General features: G+C 38.7%; 1 protein-coding gene across 3 annotated transcripts in view; it reads right to left on the reverse strand.

The window, feature by feature from the left end:
- The window catches only part of COP1 (COP1 E3 ubiquitin ligase), a 135,493-nt gene that overhangs the window by 37,450 nt on the left and 81,354 nt on the right, over positions 1-16,689 (reverse strand). For all 3 annotated transcript variants that reach the window (XM_058179173.1, XM_058179174.1, XM_058179175.1), the window contains 3 exons: positions 7,316-7,433; positions 4,953-5,077; positions 3,967-4,127 (listed from right to left, as the gene is read on the reverse strand). In XM_058179173.1, coding sequence (XP_058035156.1) covers positions 3,967-4,127; positions 4,953-5,077; positions 7,316-7,433 — 404 coding nt within the window. The remainder of the gene's footprint in view (positions 1-3,966; positions 4,128-4,952; positions 5,078-7,315; positions 7,434-16,689) is intronic.

Here is a 16,689-nt window from a genome sequence, read left to right on the forward strand (position 1 = left end):
TCAGTGATGCAGAATAACTATGCAATTAACAGAACTTGATTTAAGTAAACCAATAATTCTGGCCCCTTCAGTAGAACTGAAATTGATGAGTTTTCCACAATTCCCTATTACCATTACTTCAGAGCGTCTCTCTGGAAAGGATTCTAGATATTTTTAAGACTAATTTGCATTTTATTTTCTCTTATCTTCATTTCCAGATAGTTTTCTAAAACACTTAAATTCTACTTTGTTTCCAGGCTAACCTATTTAAAATATTACAATGAACACACCGATTAAATGACTTTTATAATGATGCTAATAAATTGAAGCTATGCATAATCTATGAAATCATATGGCTTATATATAATGCCTGTACACCGAACAGCAACAACAAAATAAGTTTTCTTACAATACACTTAGTTAATGCCTATGTGTTCTTTTTTAAAGCAACATCAGCAGAAGCATAATAGGCAGAGATGGGATTCAAATAGAATAGAATGGAATAGAATAGAATTTTTTATTGGCCAAGTGTGATTGGACACACAAGGAATTTGTCTTGGTGCATATGCTCTCAGTGTACATAAAAGAAAAGATACGTTCATCAAGGTACAACATTTACAACACAATTGATGGTCAATATATCAATATAAATCATAAGGATTGCCAGCAACAAAGTCATACAGTCATAAATGGAAAGAGATTGATGATGGGAACAATGAGAAGATTAATAGTAGTGCAGATTTAGTAAACAGGTTGACAGTGTTGAAGGAATTATTTGTTTAGCAGAGTGATGGCCTTCGGGGAAAAACTGTTCTTGTGTTTATTGGTTTGCTATCGGTAGTGTGCAGTGTTTCTGCGCATGCGCAGAGTGTTTTTAATGACATATCGGTGGGTGGGTGGAGCTGCCCGCCACTGCTGCTACTGGTTCACCTGAACCGGGACAAACTGGACAAAACCCACCCGATAATAGGACTTTGGCTCAAATGTAATCCAATCTAATGCATCTGGAAACCCATATCCCAGTTCCAAGATGCATCATGACTGAGGTGTCCTTAGAGTCACTCTTTAGTCAAACTCCTGGTGATTGCCTGGATTTGATTCTACAATTTTCTTGGCAAATTTTGGGAAATGTTTGACAGGTTGACTCGGCCAAGGTCACCGAAGCTGGCTTTGTGTGTAAAGTGGAACTAGAACTCATGGTCTCCTTGCCTGTAGTCTGGTGACTATACTAAATTGGCTCTCTCAAAATGGTATTGCTAAGTTTCATATTCTCAGTTTTCATTGTGGGTTTATGATTAAGTAATACAGGTAATCCTTGGCATACAACCACTGCGGCAGCAAGCTTTCCAAGTTACGGTGGGGTAACACATTCCCCCCCCCCCATGCTCTCTGTGCTTATGCCAGCCATTTGTACCCATCCTTCCCAACCCTCAACATACTTCTCTTGCATCCTTGCACACTCCACAACCCTTCCCTGACCTGCACCATGCCTCCGTCACACTCTTGTACACTTTCCTGGACCCACACCATGTCTCTTGCATGCCACCCGCCCTAGCACACCCACTCATATTATCCCTGACCATGCACTCCTCTTGTACATTTCCTGGCCCAAACTACACCATGCCTTTACATACAGCCTCATTAACCCTCTCTGGTCCTTCCCCATCCAGCAGCAGTCACTTATCTGTCTACAGCCCTGGGACTTGAACTTCCTTCAGCCTCCCCAATGCCTTTGGTTGTGAGAAGTTGGCAAGAGGTTTCCTTTTCTAATAACCATCGGATTTAGTTAATGATAGGACCAGGGATTGCTGTTGCTACATTAGTGGTAGCATGACTACATCAGTTAGCGATGGAAATTCTGGTCCCAATTGTTGTTGAGGACTACCTGTCTTTACTGCCCCAAAGATGCTTTAAGGTCTATATTGTAGGCATCCCTGGCATATATATTAAAATATTCAAGATGATGGTTATGACATGAGATTGAAGCCCTAAACCTTTGTCACTGCATGCAAAATTAATGCAAAGGTGGGGTTTCTAGCGTCTTTTGACCTCCCTAATGTCCCTGGAACTTTCTCCCCAAAACAATGGATGAGGAGTGTTAATCTTCTCAATATTTTGTTAGTTTTCCAATAGATTGTATGCCCCAGTTGATTTAATTATTTTCATATTTCCAATTATGAGAGGCCCAACACAGGCCCTAGAAACACTCTTAATTTTTTTTTAAAATAGTGAATAATTGAACCAATACTTTGTTTGGAAAGTGGAAAGGCTGAGAGAGCATAACTAGCCCAAAGGCATGGTAAGCTTCAATGCCTGACGACAGACTTGAATCCAAGCTTTCAAAGATCTAGTCCAACATCTTCACTATTATGGATCACTAATAGACTCTTTTTAGACACTTCTTGTGACCTCTTTATTGGCAGCAGACTGAAAATTACATTTGCTTTAGTTTTTTTCTTTCATTACTAATTTGAAAGTTGTTGTATTACCATGATCTGGGCAACAGTATAATTATCTTTCCCTACAGTGATTGTTTGTATATATTTTTTAAAGCGTGGAGATTAGGAAATAACATTTTATCTTTTTTTAATGGCTGGGTTATTTCTATTACTCCCTGGGGGGGTGGGGGGAAAGGTTGAAATCTCTAGCTAACATACCTCTATGCTACATGACATGGAGGTGATACTATAAAAGTGATTTCAACTTTTGCATTTTAACCTTTAATTGCTAGAAAGGCAGCAAAGAGTGTGAAAGCTCTATTTCTCTCACATACCAGGTGAAACATTCCAAAGGATTGATCGTGTCAACAGGAACTACCAAGCTACTGTCCAAAGCATGAGGTCAGGTCAGTATGTGGAAACTCAGACAGAAAAGGTTTTCACCTCCAGCTTCTACTCTGTGGACCTCAGCATTAAAAAGCAGGCAAAAATGAGTAATGATGTTGAAAGAGAAAACTAGTTGCTATAATTAAAGGGAATAACAGAGCACTGAAGTAACACAGCATACTTCCTGAACAACATAAACCTGCAAAGATTGTTTTCTAGCACAACCAAAAAGAAGATGCAATATTCCATATGAAAATGGAAAATAATAATTTCAGCGAAAGCTAAGAAAATGGATAGAAAACGAAGTATCCTTCCCAGTCCACTTACTAAAACATGACATTCAGAGCAAAAGGCAAAATTTGTAATAACGTAGAATTCTAAAGTTTCATGAACTCAGATAAGCTCTGTTGCTACAGACTTATGACCGTAATTGAGTCTATGAATTGCTGCAGTCATAAGTCAAGGCATCCAGTTGACCGGAAGTAATTTTTTGTACTTTTTCATAGTAGTTGTTAAGCGAACGTGATGGTTTTTAATTGAACCCATTAATTTCAATGAGCATTTTTTGCTGGAAATCAGCAAAAAGTACTGTGAATCAAGGTCATGTGACCACACAACAATACAACCAATCATAAAGCTGACCTTCTTGACATGCAGCCATGTGATTGGGAGGGGGGGGCAACCATTTATGATGGCTAGGGATGCTTAACAGGCATCTATTTGGGCTGAGAAACAATAAGAGGCATTACATTTGTTAGGAGTAAAAGGGTCCCAGGTCGTAGCTATGAAGTTATCTATACACTAATAACACTATACAAAGAAAAAATTAAACACAATCTTTGTTGAAAGAGGAAAGCTACTGAATTCTGAAGTAGCAAAGCTCGATACAGGTCAAAGATAAGATTTGTTGCATAATAGTCCAGTGATATCTGTTTGGATAATCCTTTAACATCTGCTTATATTCCTTTATCTATACTGGTAATTCTAAGTAGATGTAGTTGTTATTATTCTACAGAAAGCCTAATCTTGGTCATTTAAGGATCCAAAATGAAAAATTCTATTAATCTGACATTTTCACAACTAGATTGAGGTTGATCCAAATAAATGGCCTGCAAATTATTTTGCTCCTCAGTAAGAAGAAAAAAATTAGCAAGATATTTACCCCATCTGGTAGTGCCCTCCAGCATACAGCACTGACAAATTCATTTGTGTCATCCTCCTTACGGTCTTTGTCCAGGACACTTTTGACAGTGTCAAATTTGAAGGTTAGCAGTGTCTTTGAGAGACCTTTATAGTACAGGTAAAGTGAATTATTTTCACTTCCTACAACCAAAAACAAAAATACAGGTTGATTTACAATATTTATTTCTAAACTTTCCACTGGTTAAAGTAGAAAACTCTAATATTGGAGTTAGATTAAGTATAAGGTGTATAATTTGATATAACTAACTGATTCCAAGTATTCAATACTCAGAAAGTGAATGGAAGGTGGCAACTACCAAGGTTAATACAATTTAAGAAACATACATCTGAAGTTGTAACGTTTTCAACTTTTTTGCGCAACAGCATGACTCCAGATGCCAGAAGATATTTTCTATGACCTGCTTTAGATGTTAGAGTTCAAGGAGAATTCTGAAATACCAAACAGGATTTAGAAGATAAGAAGTGATAAAAAGTCCAGCCTACAGACCAAAGGAGATTACGCTGAAGGACTGGGGATATTTTTCACAACTGAAAAGAACAGTAAGCTATTATTATTGTAGTATAGATTACTTTATGTTAGTGACTGGAAAATTGAATAATAGTTCTTTTCCTTGTCGTTTTGAAGTTTGAGATTACTCATTTTTCCAGTTGGTTTGAACTATAATGATTTGGGATAAACAAACATTTTCTAAGTATGTTCTCAAAGTTTTGAACCTCCTTCTTTTACATTTCTTGAACACAGATGGGCAGGCAGCTGTTAGGCGTATTTTTAAACATAAGAATTTCTTTTTTATCAAGAAAAGGGATGGAACCATTCAATGATTTTGCTGATATTTCATAGCGTATTCAGTTTTATTGTAATATATTGTCATAAACGTGACATTGATAAATGCTTAAACTTGACAGTATATTTACATTTATTTGCTCAAACAGCTGTTCACTTACCACAGGCAATATAGTCTCCATTAGATGCCAAGCCTACAAAATTCTTCTCATTGATGTGACCCTTAAAAGAACGCAAACAATGTGGCTTCCCTACATTCCATAGCTTTAGCTGGCTATCTGTTGACCTGAGGACAGAGATACAAACTTACAAATAAATTGGAAATTAGGGAAGACTCCCAGGTAGGCAAAATCAACACAGTATCAAACTTAATTTAGGCAGAAAACAGATTTGTGGTACCATCTGTGTCTGGGACAATGCAAACAAAGAGGGAAGCTGCATTGAATAGAAACCACTCCCTGGGTTCTGCAAAGGTTTGTTTTCCAAACAAAAACACTTTAATTCCTTTGGGAAGGGGTAAGGAAAACTTGTTTCAAGTAAAGAAGTCAACTTTAGCATCAATAGCCTTGTAACTTATTAAACAATACATATTCATAGAAAAATGAAAAGTCATTGAGAATCCCAAGATACATTTTCCTGTAAAACCATGTTAAATTTACTGAAATTTACATAACATTACTTTTACATTTAATTCATTGAGGCTTACGCCACTGGAATGAATCCAAAGAATACGTTACATAGAATCACAGAACTGTGGAGTTGGAAGGGATGCTAAGGATTATCTACTCCAACCTTCCTTAACGTGAGTAAAACCAATTAAGCCATCCACAATAGACAACTGACCAGACTCTTTTTAAAAATCTCTAGTTAGTGAATCCAAATGTATATAGTACACTATTCCATTATTATACAGGTAGTGCCCAATGTATGACAATTGGGATTGGAATTTCCATCACTACATAAAATGGTCATAAAACCCAATGCCATATGACCACATCACTTAGCGACAGCAAACATAGCAGTCCTAGTTGCCTTTGTAACACCATAGACATAGAGTCATTAAGCAAGAGAGAGCATGGAGGCTGCTGCAGGGGTGAAGAGGAAGCCTTCAGAGGCCCAGTGCAAGCCGTGTGCAAGTTGGGGTCCTGCTGCAGTGCGGCATGAGTTCAGGGAGGCCATGGAAAGAGTAGGTTCTGACCCTTGAGTTTCTTGGCACACCATGATTCTGGGGTTGCAAGAAGCCTCTGAACTGCAATGCAGGGTGAAGCCATAGCTGTCATAACTTCAGGGTCTGGTCTTAAGTCCCTTCTTTCAGTGCTGCTATAACTTTGAATAGTTACTAAACAAATGGTCATAAATCAAGGCAATAGCAAGCACTTAGACTTATTTACGGCTTCACAGTGCTTTCCAGCTCTCTCTAAGTGGTTTACAGAGTCAGCATATTGCCCCCAACTATCTGGGTCCTCATTTTACCCACCTCAGAAGGATGGAATGCTGAGGCAACCTTGAGCTGGTGAGACTCAAACTGTTGAACTGCAGAATTAGCCTGCAATACCGTATTCTAACCACCATAACTACCTGTACAGATCTGAGCATCAGCGCATTTTTGCTTACAGTTAGCTGCAACTTGTAGCCATTATTTCTAGTTAGTTCTAACTATCATCCCTATGAGCCATCTTGGTGTAGTGGTTAAAGCCCCAAGCTAGAAACTAAGAAGCCATGAGTTCTAGCCCTGCCGTAAGTACAAATCAGCTGGGTGACCTTTAGCCAGTCACTCTCAACCCTAGAAAGCAGGCAATGGCAAAACAGAAAAAAATTCCCTATTGCTTCCATTCATATACATAAAAACTGATATGCCTCTCTTCAGTCTTCTAAACTAACATTTAAGTTAAAATAAAGGGTAAGATTTTGCCTGGAGTATTTTTAAATTCCAAATGTAGTTTAACCATTACATAAATTGCCTTCTGCTAATTGGTTACTCCTTAATTTGATCAAATGATTGCTGCCTAAGTCTCCAAAGTTCAACTCTTCAAATGCAGCAACTCTTAGGTTGTGTGTTATCATATAAGGGCACTCCTGCAATTCTTAGAACATCTGCAAGTAAAAAATCTACCTTTCAGAAAAACAATCGAATCAAATATTACCTCTTCAGTGATTACTATACTAAAGAGAAACATGAGTAGTTTTCACAGAACTAAGTATTTGTTTAGTATGTTGTTGGCAATTCCTAAAAGCGTGGCTGAACAGACAAGAACTAAACAAAACAAAAAACCTACTACTTATATAGCTACCGGTATATCTTTCTCAGTTTCTTCACCACTAATGAGACACTCTGGATTCAAAAGAAGTGAGAAACAGTTTTGTATTTTTATTCTAATAAAAGCACTAGAATATGCTGTGCAAGCTGACAGTTCACATAAACACATAGTATGTGCATACAATCTAGCTCATAAACTGTGCAAAATACTGATTTTCTGAAATTCACCAAGAATCAGAAAGTGTAGAAGCTTTTTACAATACTCACGCAGAGACTATCTCTTCTCCACTAACAAACTTTGCATATGAAACAGCTTTGCGGTGCCCTTTGAAGACCATAATGGGCTGTTTAGTGTTCCGAAGATCATAGTAGTGGACACAGTGATCTTTGAAGAAACGTGGAGGAAAAAAACAAAGATATTAGTCAAGTCAAAATAGAGAATAATGTAAAGACAGACTGAACATAAGGCTACATAGTCTTGCAAGGTAATCCAGATAGAAAGTATGCCCAGATGAACTAATTCTACTTTAGTGTAAGGTGACATTAATAGAATCTTGCAAGTCTGAATGTAAATTTTTCCACTGTCACATTTATAGCCCAAGAAACTAGGTGTGGTCCCTTCCAAGTCGTTTGCCACACCCAGATACCTTCTGTGGGCTAGGACACTTCTTATCTCACTTTTATCCCAACTATCCCTTTCCCGTTTCCCAAGATCATTCACACGTAACTTTACATCTGCCATGAGTTAAATGCTGCTTGGCACCCTCAAATTCAAAGTCCTCCATCACGACCCTGCTTAAATCCCATGGATTTCAATCCTAGGCTGGATTTTGACCCCTAGAAATGACTATTTCTGTTCAGAAACTGCTTCACTATTCAGAATGCCCTGATTTATTCAGGATAACAGAGTTGGAAGGGACCTTGGAGGTCTTCTAGTCCAACCTCCTGCTTTGGAAGAGAATCACTTTGCTAGGAGCTGGAACTGCCACAAATAAGTATTGTAGGTCAACTGGATATTTCTGCTTAAATACAAAGAGGAAGAAATACTTGACCAGTTTGATCAAGCTCAGTTTATCTGAGATACCCAATTTCTCAAAATGCTTCCATGTAATAAATTTTATCTATTATGCTTGACCAACAGTACTTGACTAACAGTAATACTGTACAGTACCGTCTCAAGTTATGACCAAAATGGAGCCTGCCTATTACAATTGTAAGTCAAAATGGTCATAAATCACACATTTTTTTAGAGTGTTCATTAAGCAAATCCATTGTTTGCCATGGCACAGTTTTGCTGAAACCATGAAAGTGCTAGTTTTCAGCAAAAACATTGCTGAAACATGTCATATCACCATGGGGCATTGCAGTCCACCATAAATGCAGCAATGTTGCTGAGTGCCCAAAATGTGGTCACGTGTCCATGGGAGGGGGGGGACTGCTGGAATTTCTTATCTGGCTCCTAAGGCTCTTTTTCAGGTAAATTGTAACTTCAAACAGTAGCTAAGTTTCCTGTCATAAGTTGAGAACTACTTGAATTACACAACATAGCACCGCATAATGAAATGGGTCTCCTCAATCAGCAAAAATAGTCTAAAACTATTCTGTGAATTTGTAACTGATCTACAGATTCAGACAAAATCATTGGTTTAAAAGGGCATAGGAGTTTTTGTGGCAATGTTCAATGTAGCTGGCCAAAGTGTTCAATGTAGCTGGCCAAAGTGGACTGTAGATCATTTCAGACTCAACAAAACTGCCTGTAGTATTTATTAAAATCACTCTTATATTGTAGTTACAAGAGAATAAAATGAACATTTCTCTGGAAAAAGGTTTAATAACATTTAAATGCAAAATAATAAAATATTTGCTAACTGATGCTTTCTTTTCAGCTAAAAAGCTAGAAACTATATTAACAGCCACATTTTAAATTATATGGACAATATATTAATCTATGGCAGGAAGAATGACAAGTCTGGGGAATAAATGAAGCAAGCCAAAACATCTGCTTGCAGCTTTGAATTCTTCTTCCAAATACTGCAATAAACAACTAATCTTGAAGGCATATGGCTCCAGCCCAGCATATGTAGCATATGCTATCAATCAGCTCCTGTTCTGATTAATATCAGAATAGCTATTGTGCTCTTAAATTAGTCACTCAATAATTTATTATTTTAGAATGTAGTCTCCCTGCCCAAATGAGCTGTCATTATTATTTCTATCCATTCAAAATTGCAATTTTTGAGTAGTTACATCAAGATTAATGCCCATCACACTAAACAGTGCTTGAACAGTGTGCTATGTTTCGCTCTTAAACGTTTTATCAGACTCATTATATTTATTTGTTATATTTCTATCCTGCCTTTTACTCCAAGTGCTAAAAGCAACACATATGCCATTCTCCCCCCACAATTTTTCCTCATCACAACCACCTACTAAAATAGGTTGCATAGGGAGACTGTATTACTGCATTACTGTATTACTGTATTACTGCAGGTTTGAAAGGAAACTACAGCCACCTATCTCCACAACCCCCATCTCAGACACACCAACAACAGCCAAGCCTCCTACAACTGACCCCATTTCATTGGGTTCACAACCCCTAGTGATCACAGAAAAGGAAGTGCAGGACCTATTTCACAGACAAAAGCCAGGAAAAGCTCCAGGCCCAGACAAGATAACTCCTTCTTGCTTAAAAGTCTGTGCTGACCAATTGGCCCCCATCTTCACCCATATTTTCAATAAATCACTAGAGATGTGCTATGTTCCTTCTTGCTTCAAACGCTCTACCATCATCCCAGTGCCGAAGAAGCCTGAATGACTACAGACCAGTTGCTTTAACATCTGTAGTCATGAAAACCTTTGAAAGGCTAGTGCTTTCCTACCTGAAAACCATCACGGATCCGCTGTTAGACCCCTTGCAATTTGCATACCGAGCAAATAGATCAACAGATGATGCTGTTAATATGGCTCTGCACTACACCCTACAACATCTTGAGTCTCCAAAGACCTATGCAAGGGTCCTGTTTGTAGACTTTAGTTCAGCATTCAATACCATCATTCCAGACATTCTCCTAACTAAGCTAAACCAGCTACAGGTACCGGAACAGGCTTGTAAGTGGATCACAAGCTTCCTAACAAACAGGAAGCAGCAGGTGAAGCTAAGCAAGATCACATCAAATACCTGTACAATTAGCACAGGGGCCCCCCAAGGCTGTGTGCTCTCCCCACTTCTCTTCTCTCTGTATACCAATGACTGCATCTCCAATGATCCATCTGTTAAGCTACTGAAGTTCGCAGATGACACAACAGTGATTGGTCTCATTCGAGACAATGACGAATCCGCATATAGATGAGAGGTCGAACGATTAGCCTTGTGGTGCAACCAAAACAATCTGGAACTGAACACACTCAAAACCGTAGAAATGGTGGTAGACTTTAGGAAAAACCCTTCCATACTTCCACCTCTCACAATACTTGACAACACAGTATCAACAGTAGAAACCTTCAAATTTCTGGGTTCTATCATATCGCAAGATCTCAAATGGACAGCTAACATCATAAACATCTTTAAAAAGGACAACAAAGAATGTTCTTTCTGGCCCAACTCAGTAACCTCAAACTGCCCAAGGAGCTGCTGATCCAATTCTACAGAGGAATTATTGAGTCTGTCATTTGCACCTCTATAACTGTCTGGTTCGGTTCTGCAACCCAACAAGAAAAACACAGACTTCAGAGGATAATTAGAACTGCAGAAAAAATAATTGCTACCAACTTGCCTTCCATTGAGGACCTGTATACTGCACGAATCAAGAAGAGGGCCGTGAAAATATTTGCAGATCCCTCGCATCCTGGACATAAACTGTTTCAACTCCTACCCTCAAAACGACGCTATAGAGCACTGCACACCAGAACAACTAGACACAAGAACAGTTTTTTCCCGAAGGCCATCACTCTGCTAAACAAATAATTCCCTCAACACTGTCAGACTATTTACTGAATCTGCACTACTATTAATCGTTTCATAGTTCCCATCACCAATCTCTTTCCACTTATGACTGTATGACTATAACTTGTTGCTGGCAATCCTTATGATTTACATTGATATATTGATCATCAATTGTGTTGTAAATGTTGTACCTTGATGAACGTATCTTTTCTTTTATGTACACTGAGAGCATATGTACCAAAACAAATTCCTTGTGTGTCCAATCACACTTGGCCAATAAAAATTCTATTCTATTCTATTCTATGTACATGATTGGCTCAAACTTATCTAGTGAATTTGTATGGCTGAGAGAGGGAATTAGAAATTGAGTCTCCCTGGTGAGTTAAATAATTAAATACAACATCTACGCTAACCCACAACAGATCATATGAACCTTTTGCTGAACAAGATAAAAGTGTTATCTATTAAAGAAACAAAGTTATTGCTTTTACTGTAAGAAAGAACTATAAAAATCTCAGGTACTCCACTCACTGCAGAAGCTTCTCAAAATGATTTATGATGGTATTGTCACAGCTAATACTGTTTAGGACAGGGGTACCCAACTTTTTGGACCTCAAGGACCACCAAGTTCATAATTTTAAATCCCGCGGACCACTAATACGAATTCAGCGCACTGCTTGCTGAAGCGCCTGGACAGCCAGTGATGGGATGGGGTCCTTCAGGCACTCTCCCTCTTCTCTCTCTCTCCCTCCTCTCTCTCTCTCTCTCCCCCCTCTCTTTCTTTCTCTCTCCCAATCTTTCTCATTCTTTCTCTCTCATTCTTTCTCTCTCCCCCCTCCTTTCTCTCCCATTCTTTCTCTCTCATTTTGTCTCTCTCTCATTCTCTCTCACACACTCTGTCCCATTCTCTCTTTCATTCAGTCTCTTTCTCTCTCATTCTCTCTCCCATCTCTCTTTCTCTCCCCCCTCACTCTTTCTCTGACCCATCTCTCTTCCCCCTTTCTCTCTCTCTCATCTCTCTCCCCTTTTCTTTCTCTCGCTCTCCCCCACTTTTTCTCATTCTCTCTCTCTCTCTCTTTCATTCTCTTTCTCATTCTCTCTCTGTCTCTTTCTTTCTCTCTCTCATTCGCTTTCTCTCTGTCATCTCATGGGCCAGCCAGTGTCTTGGGGCTGAGAGGAAGTCAAGCGTCTCCTGGAGAGACCTAAGTGTGCAGAGCACCAACCAGGGCTGGAAGAAACGGCCGCGAGATTCAGCAAGAGATGAAGCTTCACTCCCACTCTGGAATAGGGAGTGAATCTCCATTCCACTCCCCTTCCCTTGCCAGGTGAGGAGTGAGTGTGAAGGGAGGGTGAGGGGCGGGAAAGCCACTGGTGGGTTCAGCCAACAGGATGTTACAGCAGGGGGAAGAAACAGCCCGGCATTGCTGCCACCTGTTGCTTCAGCCCACCTGCACTGCCACCCCTCCTTGTACCATTACCTCAAGGGCTGTGCTGCAAAGTCGCAAATTACACAAACCTCCCTCAACAGCAGAGATTTACAGGCCCACCATGAGCTGCCTGGCCAGTCCCATATTCCAGAGCTCTAGTCACAGGACTGGCCATTGCTCATCCTGGAGCAGCTCCTCCACCTGGGTGGTCCGTGGACCACCAACATTTTCTTGTGGACCACCAGTGGTCCGCGGACCACCAGTTGGTGACCACTGGTTTAGGGCCTTTCTATCCCTTTTGGACTATAGATTTAAGATGCTCTAAAAATTGAGATAATTCCAGTAATATCAAGAATTAAGAGCATACCAAGGAAACAGTGATAAATGCTTTTTAATTTTAATTCTTTAGTCTCCTTGCCACAGTACAATAGAATGATGGCTAAACCACATTAAACCCAGTCAATATTCTCTTTAATCTAGATGACAGGCAGCAGATACTTTCATGGTGGGAAACAGCTAAAATGTTTTGAGGGATATTAAATCAACATTTATATTAGCTAGTCTAGGAACATAACAAAGATTGATATAATTTCCTGTACATCTTAAATTTCAGATATTACAGATTTCAATGGTTAACTTTTTCTTTGATGAGAAAAATTTAAGAAGACAACTCTTATGTAACACAGACATCATAGAATTTGAATGCATGGAAGACAACAAAATCGTGATTCCCACAATAGGACTACAAAAGTCAAACCAAGAAAAGGATCTGAGCAAGGAACAGCTGCAAGAAGAAATCCTGAATGAAGTCAAACCTCTTTATAGGATTTACATAGTAGGCTTGTGAAACCTTTGAAGCCACCTTTTGAAAGTCAAAAAATTGAGGAAATATCAAATCCCGTGATGCCATTGGAATGTTTGAAGGTCAAGATTGTGAAGAGCAAAAAGACGAATAAAAAGCTATATTATTTGATATTTATTCAACATTTTTGGTAAACCCTAATCAGGACTGAAAAGAGATAATTTGTGGATTGCACATAGGTAGGTTAAGCTATGGGAAGCATTTTTCATTTGTAATTTTAAAAGAGAGTGAAAAACTTACTATATTAGCTTATGCTCGGTGTGATGAAGATTGGAAGGCACTTCTTCGTTATTGCCATATGCTTTCTTTTTCTTTACCCTGTTACTTTTTTCTCATTTCCCCCCCTACATCTTCTAAACGTTTCTTTTTTTACTTTTTTCTTATAGTTTAATTTGTAATAGTTTTTGCTACATTTACTAAAAACTTCAATAACATTATTTTTAAAAAGTAGGAAAAAATTGTGAAAATGCAAGGAGGGGAAACTAAAGGGGAATAAAGGCTTTTTCACAGCCTTAACATATTTTAGATCGCCTCCAAGAAAATCTACAGATTTGGTTTATAAGTATTAAAACTATTATCTATTTTAAATGGGTAATTTCTTCTATTTATCTTATGTGAGACATGATTCTGCAATCAAACTTCTTACAATACTGCACCCCATCAGCTCTTTACTACATTATTTTTAAATGGATGTCTAATAATACCATTTATCTGTAAGGTAGACCAAAAGGTAGCCTAAAAATGAACGCCAGGCAGGCTTTTAAACTTTTGAATTAAACAGCTTCCATATAGCTTGAGGTTACAGATGACATTCATCAAGTGATAGAAATCAGACTTCACACATCAGGGACTTTTTCACATTGATATATATTTGTCATGAAATGGCTTGCAGAAGTTCTATTAAATATATTTCTACCAAAAACATAAAACTAATCTCATTCAAAAATGTAATTGGCCAAGATGAAAAGGTTGAATGCAAGGTTGTTTTAAAATGGTTTTAAGCCATTCACGATTAGAAAAAAACTGATGTTTGAATTTGTACACAAAAATCAACAGATTTTAATTTCTGTAACTGAGAATTAAATATCTGCTTGTGAAACAGCAGAGTTTTGTAATATTGTGAGAGTTGTTGAACACAGCTGCAGCCATTAACTTCACTATGAATTTTGCAAACGAAAGAGAATTTATCATATATATTGGTGTCCCTGAACCAGTATTGGAATTGATGCAGGTCAGGCTCAATACCCTCAATTTTATCCTCCAGGGAAAAAAAGGTTGCAATCATCATTGCTATGAGAAAACCAACAATAAAACAACTGATGTAGTGACTCCTCTGTAGGAATGGGATGTACTGTCAACTGGGAATGCCTAGATGGATACTGTGGGCCAAAATGATGCAGTCTCTTAGCTGAAGTGACTGACCTGGGGATCTTTTGTTAGCTGATATAGAAAGACAGTGCAGCAAGAGAGGCACAACCATATGCAACCTCAGAAATGTGAATGTCTGGCTTGTAACAGTACAATTTCTCCTGTAAATGTAAAACCTCAACGAACTATAGAAATTGAAGTTTTATACACAATTAAATTGGAAGTAAATAAAAATGTGAAGTATGGAAAATCATTCTAACAGGTGAAAAGGGCAACGTTTGATTAAAACAGGGGCCTGAGTTCTGTACCCATTTTCTAGCTGAGACAACTGTATCTTGGAAGGAAGTTTTAAAGTTTTGAAAGAAATGATGTCTATAAGTTCAGAAACAGCATCCCTAAAAGCTATGAAAATTCAGTTCAGATTTCAAACAGCAGGCAGGAGAAACAAGGTTCAAACTGGGTTGACCATTCATGAATCCATGAATGCACTTATGGAACTTATAACACATTGATTCTTTCAAAATGTATCTTAAAATTCTTTAATGACTTCATAATGGCAGAACAGAACTCAATGTAAGCAACTGCAAAGTGGATGCATGTTGAAGCAAAAATAAAGAGCTAAATCTATCAACTAATATCTATGCACATGCTAATGTCAAAGGGGACCTGGGGTAACTTACTCACGCTCTTGTGACGTCTCGCCTGGATTACTGCAACGCTCTCTACATGGGGCTTCCCTTGAAGGGCATCCGAAGGCTGCAGTTAGTCCAGAATGCGGCTGCGCGGGTGATAGAGGGAGCCCCTCGTGGCTCCCGCATAACACCCATCCTGCGCAGGCTGCACTGGCTACCTGTGGCCTTCCGGGTGCGCTTCAAGGTTTTGGTGACCACTTTTAAAGCGCTCCATGGCATAGGGCCGGGTTATCTACGGGACCGCCTACTGCGACCAGATACCTCTCACCGACCCGTGCGCTCTCACAGAGAGGGACTCCTCAGGGTGCCGTCAGCTAGGCAGTGTCGTTTGGCGACGCCCAGGGGAAGGGCCTTCTCTGTGGGGGCTCCCACCCTCTGGAACGAACTCCCCCCAGGACTTCGTCAACTTCCTGACCTTCGAACCTTCCGTCACGAGCTCAAGACACATTTATTCATCTGTGCAGGACTGGCTTAGATTTTAAATTTAGAGGGGTTTTAAATTGATTTTAATATTTATATTTTATATTTATATTTATATTTTTAATAATTTGGGCGTTAGAATAAGTTTTTTAAGGATTATTTTAATTTGTATATTGATGTTTTATATGCCTGTGAACCGCCCTGAGTCCTTTGGGAGATAGGGCGGTATATAAATTCGAATAATAAATAAATAAATAAATAAATAAAGGGATTTCAGAATGGTGGATGGTTGTACAATTAAAATTTCAACCTAATTTTGGATGGATAAAGCATTAGGTAAATTTCATGTTATGAAATATTTGGAAACAGGTGAAAGGATAAGTATAAATTTAGGTAATATAACATCCTGATTTTAATGGAATGCAGAAAGAGAAATAATATTCAATTCTGAGAAGTGTGAAAGTGATTCCAAAATCTGTGCCTACCCCCCAATAAATGTATCACAGCTGATTTGAAGATACATTTAGACTGTTGTCTTGTTATCCAAGACATCATATGCAAGGACACTTAAGAACATTCCTGAGTTAGAAAAGTTCTGCAAAGAAGAGTGGGCAGGTATTCTGACTTAGGCTTCCTTATAAAATAAAAGCACACAATGAGTCCCCAAAACCCTCTTTTTATTTCCATGGCTGTGAATTCTGCTCATTCAGTGCTTGTTCATTCCCAATCTGTTCATTCACAGAGGAGTCCCAAATAATTGTAAAGAGTCTGACAGAAATCTGCCACAGTTCTTTGGGATAATGGTGATAAACACCCACCTTTATCTCCCTTGATACGCTGCCAAGACCTAACTGGCAATTAACTTTGCACATGGAACGCAGAGTCAACACAGAGCTGCAGTCTTGAAACCGGCCAGCACAACAACAGTT

This window comes from Ahaetulla prasina, chromosome 3 (genome assembly GCF_028640845.1).
Source record: "Ahaetulla prasina isolate Xishuangbanna chromosome 3, ASM2864084v1, whole genome shotgun sequence".
Lineage (NCBI taxonomy): Eukaryota > Metazoa > Chordata > Lepidosauria > Squamata > Colubridae > Ahaetulla > Ahaetulla prasina.